At 37.6% G+C, this 14,613-nt stretch overlaps 1 protein-coding gene across 1 annotated transcript in view; it reads right to left on the bottom strand.

The window, feature by feature from the left end:
- Nucleotides 1–3,202: 3,202 nt before the first annotated feature.
- Nucleotides 3,203–14,613, bottom strand: part of PCDH10 (protocadherin 10) — a 45,482-nt gene continuing 34,071 nt past the window's right edge. Inside the window, 1 exon segment of the mRNA XM_032765125.2 lies at nucleotides 3,203–7,061. Within this exon segment, the coding sequence (XP_032621016.2) occupies nucleotides 7,042–7,061 (20 nt within the window). The 3' untranslated portion in view covers nucleotides 3,203–7,041.

The following is a 14,613-nucleotide window of genomic DNA, read 5'->3' as shown; positions in this document are numbered from 1 at the left end:
AGTAACTTCCCTCTCAGTCTTTCTCTTTCCCCCTCTTGACAACATAAATATAAATCAAATTGAAAATTCTCAAAAAGCTGAATGATTGTGACTTCCAAGGGTAACACTGACCATCATCTTCAGGGTGTATGATGTTCACTTACATTCTTCATCTTTTCCCAGCTACACTAAGGCACAAAAAACACATTGCTGTCACAGTTAGCTCTTTCTCTCTCACGATATTTATGATGATGAATAACAGACTATTATTATGTCCCAATTCATGGCATATGTGAGACAAGTAAAACTAGAGTTATTACCAAGAGAAAAAAAAGATCAAACACTTCTATAAAATTCTTTGTCCTGTGTAGATTCTACTCTCAATTACACTGATATACATCTGGAATTAACTCCACTGATGTCAATGGAATTACTATGGATATAATTGGAAGCAGAATTTAGCCTACAAACTGCATCAGAGCCAGGATGCTTTTTTTTTTTTTACACTGAGATATAAATGCAAAATTAGAACATGTCCAAACACGTAGGGATGGAGTGTGAGGGGGGTGGGGAGGGACACATATTACTGCTGTGTTTTTAACAGAAAGGTTTTGAGATCACCCTCCCCCCAGACATAAAAGGTAGTACCATTTCATCCTGGAACCTTGGGGTGGAATAAATTACACCACCTAGTTTGAGAACCTATAAGCGCAAAGATTTGGTAGTGTCCAGTACAGTTAAGGCTGAAGAGCAGTTTCTATAATAATTGTCTGTAAACTTTCCAAATTCACCTTTTGGGCTGATATTTCCTATTCTTGCTTTCTGCCTACAGATTTATATTTATTTTTCCACAGATAGCATGAGCATAACTCTTTGGCCAGCTTTGAGTTCTTTTGTAAGTGGAATCAATACACCTTTTTCATTTAAAAAATAAACAAAAAACCCCATAAAATAATGGGTTTTTTAGACACAGTTACACTCTGAAATTTGAAGCTTTGAGCATAGATATAGTCCTCTCTGCTTTTGCTTGATTTGAGATAAAATGTTTGGAATTAAAATATGGCCGTGTGAAGACTTCACACTGATCAGGTGCAATAGAAGATTTCATTAAGTTTATACATGTTCACACAGCTATAGACACTGCATACATATGTTAAATACACAGTAAATTGGATTTTCCTTTATTGTCTTCAGATAATGTAAAGGGTCCTCTGGAAAAGCTTGTGAGCTACACATGCTAAAAAGTTGTGTGGAGAAAAACAAATTCATCTTTCTCCTATTTAGTCAGTGGGATTTGGGACATGCTTCATTGGAAACAGGCTTGGTCTCTGAATGCACAACGCAACTGTTAATAAAATGTTAAGGTTGCAAGATCAAGAGCTTGAGTCAGGAAATTCAAAAAGTTAAGGTTGGTCTGGCTATCTTCACTCTGTCATGTTGTCAATGTAACCCTTTGTTAGTAATGTGTATTACTCTTTGTTATTAATGTAATTCAAAGAGCAGTTACTAAAAATAGACGGATGTACAACAAAATTGAGTTAAATCTCACCACAGCAACCTTTGTTTTCGGCTTTTCCTGACTTTTGTACACTTCAGTTCAGAGATGTATTGTTTGATTAGCACATGGTTTTATTACATTTGTGCATATTGCAGATTTGCATTCTGTGTGTGCATGTGTTTTTCTTCCTCTCATTGATTTGCAGCAAGAACAGTAAATCTGTTACCCAAAAGCAGTGTTGATGCTTTCTGGGTAACTAACTTAACTGGCTTACATTCAGTGGATACTTTCATCAGTTCAGACACACCGAACAAGAACACTGCCTCTGTAGCTTCATCACAGTCTGTTTCATCTTCACTCCATAAAATTTCCAGCATTTAGATTTCTAACATTTCAGGCAGGATGCTTCCTAGATGAGGCATTTGCTTCCTAGAGAATTACACCCACATAGCTTTCATTCTTTCTAATGTTTCAACCAACATACAATATCATGAACTTTATTAACAAATTCAAATTCAAAAAACAATTTCAGTTCAAGAAAGCTGTCCAAGTTTGTTTTTGCCCATTTCTTACATACGAGGATATCTACAAAGACACAGATTTTCAACAATGGATTTTAAATGTGTGTGTGTATTTGTATGTGTATCTATTATATACCAAAACAGATTAGCAGATTAGTGAGAAAATAGAATGGAAGAGCTTTTTAAGAAGCTTTTGGGCTCTGATTGTGGGGGTCAGTGGAACAGATTAACCTCAGTTTCAGAATTTTTCATAGTGTAATAGCATAATGAAGTCTTATTGGCCTGCTGCACTGTACTTCAAACAGATTAAACAACTTTTCCATATTTATAGACATCTGGTGCCAATGTGTTGCCGTAAAACTGAAATGACTAAATTTACATCAAAGTTGCTCATTTTGAATTAGGATTTAAAGATTTTTATACAAAACTTTTTCTGGAAATAAACTGGAGACCCAAACATAGAACAATGGGAGGGTATGCCTAGTCCTTTTTAAAAAAAAAATAAAGGCCATATAAATACATAACAGCTTTGCAATACTACCACGGAAATACACCATTTCAGGAAGAATATATACTTATCTGCCCTTAACCATGACGAATTATCGTAATGGAAAAACGTGTTTTTTCTTATCTATGAGCAAGTAAAATTTTGTATGTCTGGGGTGTGCGTGGGTCTGTGTGTGTGAGAGAGAGAGAGAGAAAGAGAGAGTAATATAATAACAACGAGGCTGAATTCCCACTTTACACGGAAAACTTAATCCAGTCTTCGTTATGGAGCCATTACCTCCATAGTAAGTAACCTTATTTTTTTTACATGTGTACATGTGTTTTATGTCAACATTTGTTGACAGGATAGCACACCTCTGAAAGAAACTCATTTGCAGCTTTTCAGATTTTAATTAGAATTATCTCCATATATTATGGATATTATTTATAAATTAGAATCCTCACAAATAGATCAAACTGTATTCATCTGTATGTAGGTCATTCAACATCCTTTTGTAACACTGGGTATATTCGCTTTATTAACTTTCTAAATACTGGTCAAATCAGCTGGTAATACATTATGTGAAATACTTCATTTTTCCTTAGAAAATATAATTTAATAAAAGCCTATGTTAAACTACCTTTTTTTAAAAAAAAAAAAAAAATAGCTAAAGAGGTTATTACAATTTAGATTCTGGCACAAAGTCAGTCTGGAAAGGCTTTGAAGAAACTGAATGGGCAAGCCACTTAGAAATTCTCTCATATGTATCTATAATGAATTTAAAATAAATATTATCCTCTTCTTATCCTTCATAGGATCTGATCTTGAAAGCCTTTTCTGCATGTAACTCCCATTGACTTCAGAGGCAGTTCTGCACTATGAGAGCTTGCAGTATTGGGCCAATAAATTGTAATATATATTACGGTATTGACACCTAATTCAGAGCTAGATTGTTCCTAACTTCAATGTAGCCATGCAGGAAAGACAAGATATCTCAGTTCCTACACATCTATTTAGAGCTATATGTAGATGCACGCCTTGGTGTTCAGATGAATGCAAGTACATATGCAAGCTTCCCCTGGGAGCAAGAGAGTGGGAACTGAGGGAAATGGGCAGAGACCTAGTGCTAAATTTTTAAATGTCTTTAGATTCCTAAAGATGCAGATAGGCAGCTAGTGATTAATTAGGCACCTAGGCACTTTTTAAAATTCCACAAGATGCCTATTTGCACCTATAGATGCCTAAATATATTTTGAAATCAAGCCTATAGAACTGTACACCCCATGAAATAGCCAGCACAATGCCTGAATGCAAGGTGAGGAGTATGCTTCCCTTCCTGTGCAATGAAGGGCCATGGGAATGATTGTGTCTGTCTCTCAGGGGTAAAATGCATCCCAAGTAGAGCTTGGTGAAATTTGTCATGCAAAACTTTATTTTGCCAAAAAACACAGATTTGGATTAGATGAAACCATTTGCAAATTCAAGTCAATTTTGGCAATTTTTTTCAGTCAAAAACCATTTAAAAAGTCACAAATATGGATTTTTTTTCTTTCAGAAGGACAGTTTGTTTCAGAATTTACTTCAATTTCATATTTATTTTTTAAAAAATTATTCATTTTGGATCTATGGAAACAATTTGGTCAGCACAAATGTACACAGATCCAGGAATATAGCCAGTAGAAAGCATGATGGGAGTTTGATTTTGGCTCACAGAAAATGTTGAAATATTCTCATTTCAGGTTGACCCAAAATATATTTAATTTTTTTTTCCAGACCTGCACCTGAACTGATTATTCCGTTATTTGGACAGCCCTAAATGCAGAGCTCCTCCTATGGCAATGCAGCTACATTCCGCTTTCTACTATCAGCTAAGTGCTACAAACACAAACGAGACCTAAATAGTGCTCAGTCTGACCATTGTTCTACATATGGCTTTTCCACTGCACTCAGTAGGATTATTTTGTGTGGACTGATAGCAGGATTAGTTATGGTAAAAAATGAAATGGATGTATGCAAGTACATATACAGTACGGAGTTCATGGAACAAGGCCAATCATGGAGATATATAAAATCATTTTGATATGGTTATTTTAAAAAATTGCATGCACAGTGTGAATGAGGTTTAAATAAATAAAAAGCACTTCAATACTCTATTAAAAAAGAAAAATGTGATTTTTTTTCCCTCCCAAGACTGAAAACAACCTTATTTTACAGTATATATCTCAGTTTAAGGAGAGATTTAGAAATAAAGCAAAACCAGTTCCAGGAAGGGCAATCACTTTCTTGGCTGAAAAGCAGCAACAAATTGACAGACTTCTTCAAATGAAATATACTTCACACATTTCATTACTAAAATAGCCCATTCTTCATAAAACTAACAAGGCATGTAGGTGACTAAAGTCCCATTACCTAAAGCTAAAGAAACATCCTACTGCTGTGTTTGTTCAGCTCAATAGCTATTTTCTGTGCTTTTTCGTGATTTTTATATATACATTTTAAAAAGGATCCCGAGAAGTTTTCGTAAGTTGTACAAATAAGCTAGAAATATGTGTTAAAAGTGTTTAACAAGCCTATTTTGTTAGACTTATGAAATAAACTGATGACATTAGGGCTCAATCCAGGTAGCAGTCTGTGCATGGAACTCTCACTGAAAGCAATGAGAGTCTCGTGTGCGTCAATAGTACGGCAACCTCCGTACAAATGATCTGCATGTCTCTATCTAATAGTAATTGCCATTGGAATAAAAGGAAAAACAAAAACAACTTCCACCACTTGGAGGTCAGATTCCGTCACTCTTACTCATGCTGTGATTTATACTCAGCACTGACAAGGCTTCCAGAATCTGGATCCAAAGTCACAGAAGTTAATGGGAATTCCATGTTCCATTGACGTCAATGGGCTGATAATCCAACATTCTATAATTTCGTTTCAGTATTTGACAGGCAATAATTAGGAAAAATAGAAGGAACAGTACAGTAGAGAATGTAAAAAAGGAAACATCTTATTAGATTTTACATTTGTAAATGATACTTCAAGTCTGTGGACTTGAAAGTAAAGTTAAACTTTACTTTTCACGGCTCTTCTTTTCAAACAAGTTTTTTATATATGTATGAACAAAAATCTGTGAGATAACATTTCAGTCTGTTGCATTATTAAAAAAGGTAAAAACAATATGGACAGGCTTGATCCTGCTCCCAATGAAATCATTGGTCAATCTCCTATTAATTCCAGTGAGAGTAAGGTGAGTCTGAGAATGTACCATGTTCCTACTCCAAATTTCTTTAATGTAAAAAAAGAAGAAAAAAATTACGGCTCAGCCAACTCTTTGACTTTGTGATTTGCTTTTTATCAAAAAACATTTCTAGCCAAGATGAAAAGATATATATATTTGCTTAGGTTTGCACAAAATTATGTCAAAGAAAGATGTGTGTGTCAGGAGTTTGGGAGGATTTTCTTAGAACAGTTATCTTCAGTTACATTACATCTTACATTTCAAAATGTACAGACACCCAGTGTTCTTTTTAACAACATATACAGGTGAGTTTATAGATCCTTTATAAAAGGTGTCGTGATACCAAATTAAAAACCATAGAAATAGAAACAAAATAATGGAGATTGAGATATACTTTTGATAGTACGTAGTCAGTGCTCATTCTGGTAAAACTGACAGGTGCATCTTTGGCATTGAAAATTCAGTACAACTTCTAAACAAAATGTTGTTTCTTACAGCTTTAAAAATAACAAAAACAAACAACAACAACAAAGGAAAAACAGGACTGACCAAAATACCAAAATTGGGGAAATATTATTAAAGATTTATTTTTTTTTTAGCAAGGATAACTTAGGGACCCTGAATTACCTTCTCGTTTTAGTGTATGGTTTGGACTATATGAATCCATTTAAAAATCAACTAAATTGTACCACATTTTTCGGAAAATTATATATAATATAATATATATATATATTTTATATTTATTTAGAAGCTTTGAAATAGTACAGTAAACACTTTGCAACACGTGTATAAACTACAGAATGTCTTTGATATTTTGTGGGTCTGCAGATTAACAACATTTTTATGACCCACAGGTGAAAAGATTATGATCACAATCTCTCTTGTAAAGTTGGAATAGTTTGGGGAACACTTGATCACACAAAAATAATATAAAACAGTCAAGTTTAAAACAGTGATATTGCATTTATAATGCACATTTCTTTTATCTGTACGATTGGCTTCTTGTGGTGAATATAAACATCTAAAGGGCTCAGTGACATTTTGGAGAGAGAAAGATATATAGTGCTGTAAACAGGCACACACTGATCAGAAAGGCAAGATCAGTTGCCTCTGAAGTTTCTACAGTTCCACACATTTCAACTCATTTCTCAGGCCTGCTGAGAGCAATTAGGTCCTATTGTTGGCCATGATGTCTCCAACAGCACACAAATCCTTCAGTTACATAGAACTGGATGGCCAAGATAATGAAGTTGAAAAGTTGATGCTTTTTGTTGGTCGACTTTTGTGCAAATCATGCTGCTTCAGGTAAGTCCTGTAGAATTGACTAGCATATCCTTTTCCGCGCTGCAGGAAAGAAAGAAAGACACTTCTGAGAAAAAAAAAATCAGTCTCCAACACTTCTTTCTTTTAGTATTTCTTAACGTGTAGAGAAACAATCAAAACTTGTGACAAACTGTCACTTGGAATTCCCATTGTAGCAAATAGTTTAATGGTGAATCGCTTTTCAGAGAACAGTCTTACTGTGGTTCGATATTCTGAAAACCAAACATTGCATGCTGTTTTATTATCTGTCTAACATGTCATGGCAAGTACTCCAATGTGCCTTTATAAAATCGGTTTATGAATAAGGCAAAAAGTCACACTTCCAAGTTCACTATTATTGATATTTCCAAGTCTATTTTTTTCTAGTTCATCTTTTTATTTGAAACAAGACCTAGAATTTCCAAAAGAATCAGAAGCCGACTTTCCTTCCCTTTCAAAGAGAATCATTGTCCTCATCACCAACTGACCCTTTAGTCTGGTTTGACAGAGATATGAAAAAAATATGCATTAGTTCTACAATTTAAATCCAAACATTTATTGTCATGGTGGAAATTGAACTAGTGTTACATGGGTGAAACAGGTCAATGCATTAGCAAACCAGTATCCTAATCCACCAGCTGTGGTAGCTATATTAGCTCCAGGCATTGGCTATTTTAACTGTAATTAGGAGCAAAGTTAACAAATTACTTGTACTAGCATTCGGAAAAGACACTGAGGCCTGGTCTACACTACGTGTTTATACCGATTTTAGCAGCATTAAACCGATTTAACGCTGCACCCGTCCACACAACGAGGCCCTTTATATCAATATAAACGGCTCTTTAAACTGGTTTCTGTACTCGTCCCCGACGAGAGGAGTAGTGCTGAAATCGGTATTACCATATGGGATTAGGGTTAGTGTGGATGCAAATCGATGGTATTCGCTTCCGGGCGGTATCCTGCAGTGCACCACTGTGACCGCTCTAGAAAGCAATCTGAACTCAGATGCACTGGCCAGGTAGACAGGAAAAGCCCCGTGAACTTTTGAATTGCATTTCCTGTTTGCCCAGCGTGGAGCTCTGATCAGCATGGGTGGCGATGCACTTCCAAATCCAAAAAGAGCTCCAGCTTGGACGTACGGGAGAATATTGGATTGATTTGCTGTATGGGAGACAAAAAACTGTTTAATAGAGTCCAGTTACAGAACGCGAATGCCAAAGTTGAAAAATCTTCCAGCTAATACAGAGTCCACCAGCGTAGGTGTGACTAAGGTCGGAAGCCAAAGAATCAAATGACATGGGGAAGGGGGAGGACTGAGGACTCGCACATCCAAGCCTCAGTCTCTGAAGCATTTTGCATCATTGATGACTCCGTTGCTGCATCAACACCATGTCGCGGGGGTTCAGGGTTAATCTCTCAATTTATTCCTCCCCTACCCTTGAAAGAAAGGGGAAAATTGTTATTTGACTTTTTTCAAGTCGATGTAAGTACTGAGCTACTGGATGTACACTGCTGGGCCACTGAACGTTGGCCCCTCTCCCTCCTTCTCGCCGTGGCAAGACGGTACAGTGCGTATGGACTGTTAGCCTCTTTGATCATGCCCATGGTTTGTCCTGGCTGAGACCTCAGGTGAAGTGGGCGAGGGCTGGGTAAAATAGGAATGATCCCAGGTTTTTCCTGGAGATGGTACAGAAAGCTGGTCTCCTTAGAATGGGGCTGGATCTTTCGCCTCCCCACCTTTATGTTAAAGAAGATTCTGTATGCTTGGATATTATAGCAGCGGGATGCTGGGTCCTTCCCCATGTTTATGTCCTGCGCTGGACCTTCCTGCAGCTGGAGGGTTGCTCCCCTCTTTTATCTCACTAACAATCAGTGTTGCTTATTGCTAGCATTTCTTTTGCTCATCCACATGGAGGGGCCCGTGCAATTGTACCCAGAGTGTTGGGGCGGAGGGAGCAATGGGTGGTTTGTTGCAGTGGACTGGACTGGATGCGTATCATTTCTGTGGGTCTGACCGGAGTAGCTGTGCTCTCTGAGTGATCTCTAGTGCCTTGCCATTATTCAGCAGGATGGACTCTTTTAATACACATAAAGGAGGGAATGACTGGGGGTCGTTCTTTTGTCTTTGGCCATGGTGACCTCGCGAGGTCAGCCAGGGAAGCGATGACGCAGGACGGTCAGAAGACTCATTAACCGTCTCTCATCGCCATTTAAATGGCAAAGCAGACGGTAAGAAAGACTGGTAAATCTTGTCCTTGCAAGAATGTTGCTGCTTAGCGCTGCAGTTCTTCTGTCTGCGGCTCCGTACATACTGGTGCCAGTCGACAAGGGCCACAACGGAGCTCCATGTTGCCTTGGCGTTGCATGCAATCAGGGAAAGGCGATATTGTCTGCTGTTGCTTTCATGGAGGAAGGAATGAGTGACGACATTTACCCAGAATCACCCACGACACTGTTTTTGTACCATCATGCATTGGGATCTCAACCCAGAATTCCAATTGGCAGAGGCGACTGCGAGAACTATGGGATAGCTACAGTATAGCTACCCAGAGTGCAATGCTCCAGAAATTGATGCTAGCCTCGGTACATGGATGCACACTGCCGAATTATTGTGCTTTGTGTGGCCGCGTGCACTCGACTTTATATAATCTGTTTTACAAAACCGGTTTATGTAAAATTGGAATAATCCTGTAGTGTAAACGTACCCTTACACTGAGTCAGATTCTGATCTCAGTCACACTGATGCTGATAACAAATGGAACTGGCTCACTAGATTGACGTCTTGATTTTTTTCTAAAGGATTTCATGTTAAATTCAAGTTTTAACCTACACTTCAAATTGGCGAAGTCTGATGTAGCGGAAACAAAGATTAGTCCATTCATGGAAGTGAAGTGTTACAATTAAAGTAAAAGAAACCTTCCTAACTTTATAATGACTTCATATATGTAAATCACATAGACCTATCCCAAGTCTCTTTTTTTTTTTAAAAAGACACCAATTAGGTTCACCTAAAAAATACTGTAAATCAGTACAATACAATTCACAATGAAGTTAGATTATTTATGGGGAAATCTATTAGTGTATATATTATGTATTCATCTAATCTAATCTGCCGACATAGACTATCATCTGGCACTCATGATTTACAAATATAAGAGATGACGTCTATTCAGTATATCATCCTATCAGTTCAACACAGCAAATGACTAGATCTGTTATTAACATTAAAACTAAACCAAAATAAGAAATATGTTTGGTTTTTTTAGTGACTATGAATTGTAAAGATTTTTTCCACTGGCAAAATGCATCAAAATAGATAAACTAATGAGATATTTTTCTAATAAATATTCACCAACATTACTAGTGTATATTTGTTATAAAACTATATATTTTTTGTCTGTTCTGTTGCAGTTGAACAGAGTGTGTGTGTGTGTGTAGGAGGGGAACTTTACAATTCATATTAACCACAACAAACAACAATAAAAAAATGAAATTTTTATTTGGCTTTAGTTTTGGAGGCCTGTGCTTTAGAATGTAAAGGTCCTGACTGTGTCTCCTGCTGTAATAGAATACTGTAATAATTTGTGTGTATATTGCATGATGTTGTACTCGATAGATAAATAGATAATTACTCTCACAGCAAAATGACTGACCAAGTATTTTACAATTGATTAATAACATAGTAAAAGCATCCCAACTGGTTAATAACTTAGATTGGTGAATAATTAAATTGCATAGTATTTTAATATATGCTGCAAAGAACCGCAGGAGACACATTAAAGAGCCACTTACAGCTCCTGATCCTCAGTCAGAGTATCACTGTGGTATCCACTAAACTCAACAGAAGCTCACACCGTGCACAAAAGTCTCAGATTCTAAGTACTGGATTTCACATCCTTAAATAAATAAATAAATAAATAAATAAATACCATATATATTTTCTTTAATCTTCAAAGCTCTTTATAAACACTCATATATTAATCTTCGCAATAGCCTGGTAAAATAGTTAAGCACAGTAGCCCCAATTGCCTGCCATTATTGAGAAAGCCATGGAAGGGGACAGATATGCAGGAAATCACAACTGGGATTCTTGTCATGCATTCCCTTAAGACAGTTTAATTTGAAACCCTGTGGAATTTGCAGGGGATGAAGCCTCCTTCCCTTACAAATCCACATCAGGGACAACTGCTGCTCTATTTAGGTCTATTGGCCTTTATTGCCTATCTGGCAGTGTGAGTGCATTGGAATCTGGGCCATTCGAATCTAGGTCTCTCAAAGCACACAGTATGATCTCTTTGTTTGCCTAGGCTTTCCTTAGAAGTGAATGAGTACATTTTTTGTAGTAGCTGGCTGGTGATGTCTTTGCCTTACCCTGTGTCAGTGTGTAAATTTTTTTTATTTAATTACTATTTTTAATGTATGTGCTTACACTACAATTAGCCCATTTTATAACACTAAGTACATATCTGTAATGTCTGTGCCTTGCAAGTTTCTTATCCAAGTCTTTCCTGGTCCCAAAACCCAAGAGAACTCTTCCATGTGGAACACCGCCACAAACAGATTTACTGGATTCCAAGGGTGGTGATCAAACCTACCTCCTCTTCTTTGTTCTGCAAGGGTGCCTGGCTAGAAATTCATGTGCAGAGAAATTTGTCTGACACTGAATTATCCTTGTTTACAGATGGGGAAACTGAGTCAGAGAGCTAAAAGGGAAGAAGGATGGTCCTGTGGTTAAAACAGAAGGCAGGAAGCCAAGAGATCTGGAGACTATTCCTGGCTCTGCTAAAGATTTTCTGTGTGGATTTGGGAAAAATCACCAAATCTCTTTGTGCCACTATTTCTCCTTATGTAAAATAGGAAAGCAATCTTATACCCATCTCACAGAGGTACAACAAGGCTTAAATCACTATTCTTTATAATTCACTTTGAGATCCACAGATAGAAAGCACTGTAGAATTGGAAATTATCAAAAGTAAGGTAAGAGCTGGTATAAAAACTCAAGAACTCCTGGCTCCCAGTCTTTATCTCAGACAACACTTCTTTCTTTGTCCCCATTTAACTGTTCTTGTACTCTGTTCTCATTAATGAAGTCTGAAATATAGTGGAGTAGAAAACTTTATATATACAGCCATTGGGAATGACAGTTTTTGGTTACAAATGTTTAAATTAGTAAAGTTTAATAATGTTACTACATACTTACATAAGTTCAACCCTTTAATAAGTGTTTTAAGGCAGAAGGAGAAGGAGGACTAAATAATCAGCACAAATAGAAAGCCATTTTAAAGTATGTATTTTTCTTATTAGCATACTTGTGTGATGGGGTGCATAAAGATGGAGGTGGAGTTTAAAAGGAAGCCAGATAGTCAGAAGAGGCTGACAAGAAAGGAAGAAGGACCTGTCGTAGAAGCTACTGAGAAGGGATGCTATGACAGTGTTTCTGAGAAAAGAAGATCCTACCTGCTGAGCCCAGACAGACTAAAGGTGCAGTAAACACCTTCTCTTCAGTAACTTTTGCTACAGACTGCAAAGCTTGGACTATAGAATGAGGGGTTGGAAGTGGCCCAGGGAAGGTATCTATAAGGCGTTCCTGGGTGCCTGCCCTTTGGTAACCCTTACAGGACCCTGGGCTGCAGCCTGTGCAGTGGGAGAGTCCGGGGGCCCCCTACCAGCCCTACTCTGTCTTAAAGAGGAGCTGACCTCCTAGCCACGATGCGATGCTTCCATCATGCACCAACCATCACAACTTGCATGAAGGGTAGTCCAAATATTGTTACAGATCCATAATCTATGTTATTTTGGAGGTAGTTGTCATTCTCCAAAGGGCAAGGGTTTTGAATGTTACTGTGAGAGTATATAATATAGAAAATTTACAATAGATTTAAATAAAAATTGGAAGCAGAGTACAGCAGCCTTACGTTAATATTTATTCTTCCACTGATATGCATCCATACTTATCCCATTAATAGTTACATATAGAGATTGAGGAAAGAAGACACACAAAAGACTTGGTGGAAGAAGAAGAAATGAAAAGGGAAGAAAAATAAGATAATAGGAAAAATAAAAGAAAAAATACAATAACTATTATTAACAATTCTGGCTTATAAACAACAACAGAAATATATTGAACAAAACAGAAGATCTATCAAGATACATTCAGAAGAAACTTTCCATCACAAAACCTTCCCCTTGTACTCTTTTCCCATTTGCCCTTTTGTCTGTTTTCTCTCATCTTGCCAAGGAATCACTTAGGTCTGGATTACAGCTAGATTTTAGGTTGGCTATGAAGAGGGGGAAAGGTACAAGGAGCATTCCTTATGCTAATGACTCCCAAACAGGGACTTGCCAGTTGCCATATTTGCAAACCTTTCACTTCTCTGAACAGAAAGTAGTCCTGTTAAGCATTGCTAGCTACCCTAGAAGGACAGGAAGAGGAGGCAGGGCCGTGACCCTGCAGCTTCCCTTCACAATGGCCAACAGAGAGGGTCAGCTGCAAAAGGGAGTGCATGTTGCACCTCTTTTATGGCATTGCTGCAGTCATGTCCAGCCTATGCACTGACAGTGCCAGAAAAAAATCATGGCATAATACCTGTAGCAGTGCGACCCCATACTTCCCTCACAATAGGGCAGTAGTTTTAAGATCGAATTGAGCCTTACACTGAAAACTCTTCAGGGAAGGGACCATGTAAAATGTCATGCATACTAATGCTGCTGTATAAATATTAGTGCTACTGCTACCAAGAGGAGGAAGAAAAGAAAAATCTCTTCAGAGACATCCACGTAACCGAAAAACAGAAGGGAAACAAGGCAGCACCATACACGCTATATTTACTACCTGAGAGCCAAATTAACATTTAGTGTGGAGTTTAAGTACAAAGAGTTTTATACTCCTTAACCCCACATAGCAGCTGTGCTGGAGATTGCCGTCTGGGCTGCCATGCAAGAGCACAATCCCATGCACTGTAGTATTTGTCACCATGCCTGTCTCTATGAGGTAAGCACAGAGGGTCACTTTGCGGGGTAAGGTGGGTGTTGCTGCCATAGGAAAGAAAAAAGCAGTCATAGGGCTGTGTGGCAGATGTCCCCAACCTACATCATATTTACATTATGTTTATCTTGATTTTCAATTTGCATTATTAGTTGTCTTGAACTGTCTTTATATTTCTATAGCTTGTTTGCATTATTATATGTTTTAAACAAGAGAGTGATATCTGGCACTATCATACTCCCATTGATTTGGACAGGGCCAGGATTTCACCAGGGATGCTGGAGAGAATGGATTACTCAGATGACTAGCAATATATGTCTGCTCTGTATCTCTGGTGCAAAGTTGGCCCAGTTTGTTAGTGATTGCATTTTATCTGATGGTAGCTTGTTGCCTTATATGAAAACAATTGGCAGTCTCAGTCTAGTAATTAGTGGGCAGGTGTCCAAATCACAAAACCACTTCAAATGTCCCTTCTTAAAGAGTGGTCAAGGAGTGAATGGGAATGCAGAGTGAATTACAGTGTCACAATGGAACACCCTTTGTGGCGGTTTATCCAGGTAAAGGATGAGATACATTGCCAGGGTGGGGATGTGGGAAGGGAAAGATTAC

This window comes from Chelonoidis abingdonii, chromosome 5, assembly GCF_003597395.2.
Source record: "Chelonoidis abingdonii isolate Lonesome George chromosome 5, CheloAbing_2.0, whole genome shotgun sequence".
Taxonomy (NCBI): Eukaryota; Metazoa; Chordata; order Testudines; family Testudinidae; genus Chelonoidis; species Chelonoidis abingdonii.
Note: the sequence above shows the minus strand (reverse complement) of the source record. Positions and strands in the feature narration are given on the sequence as shown.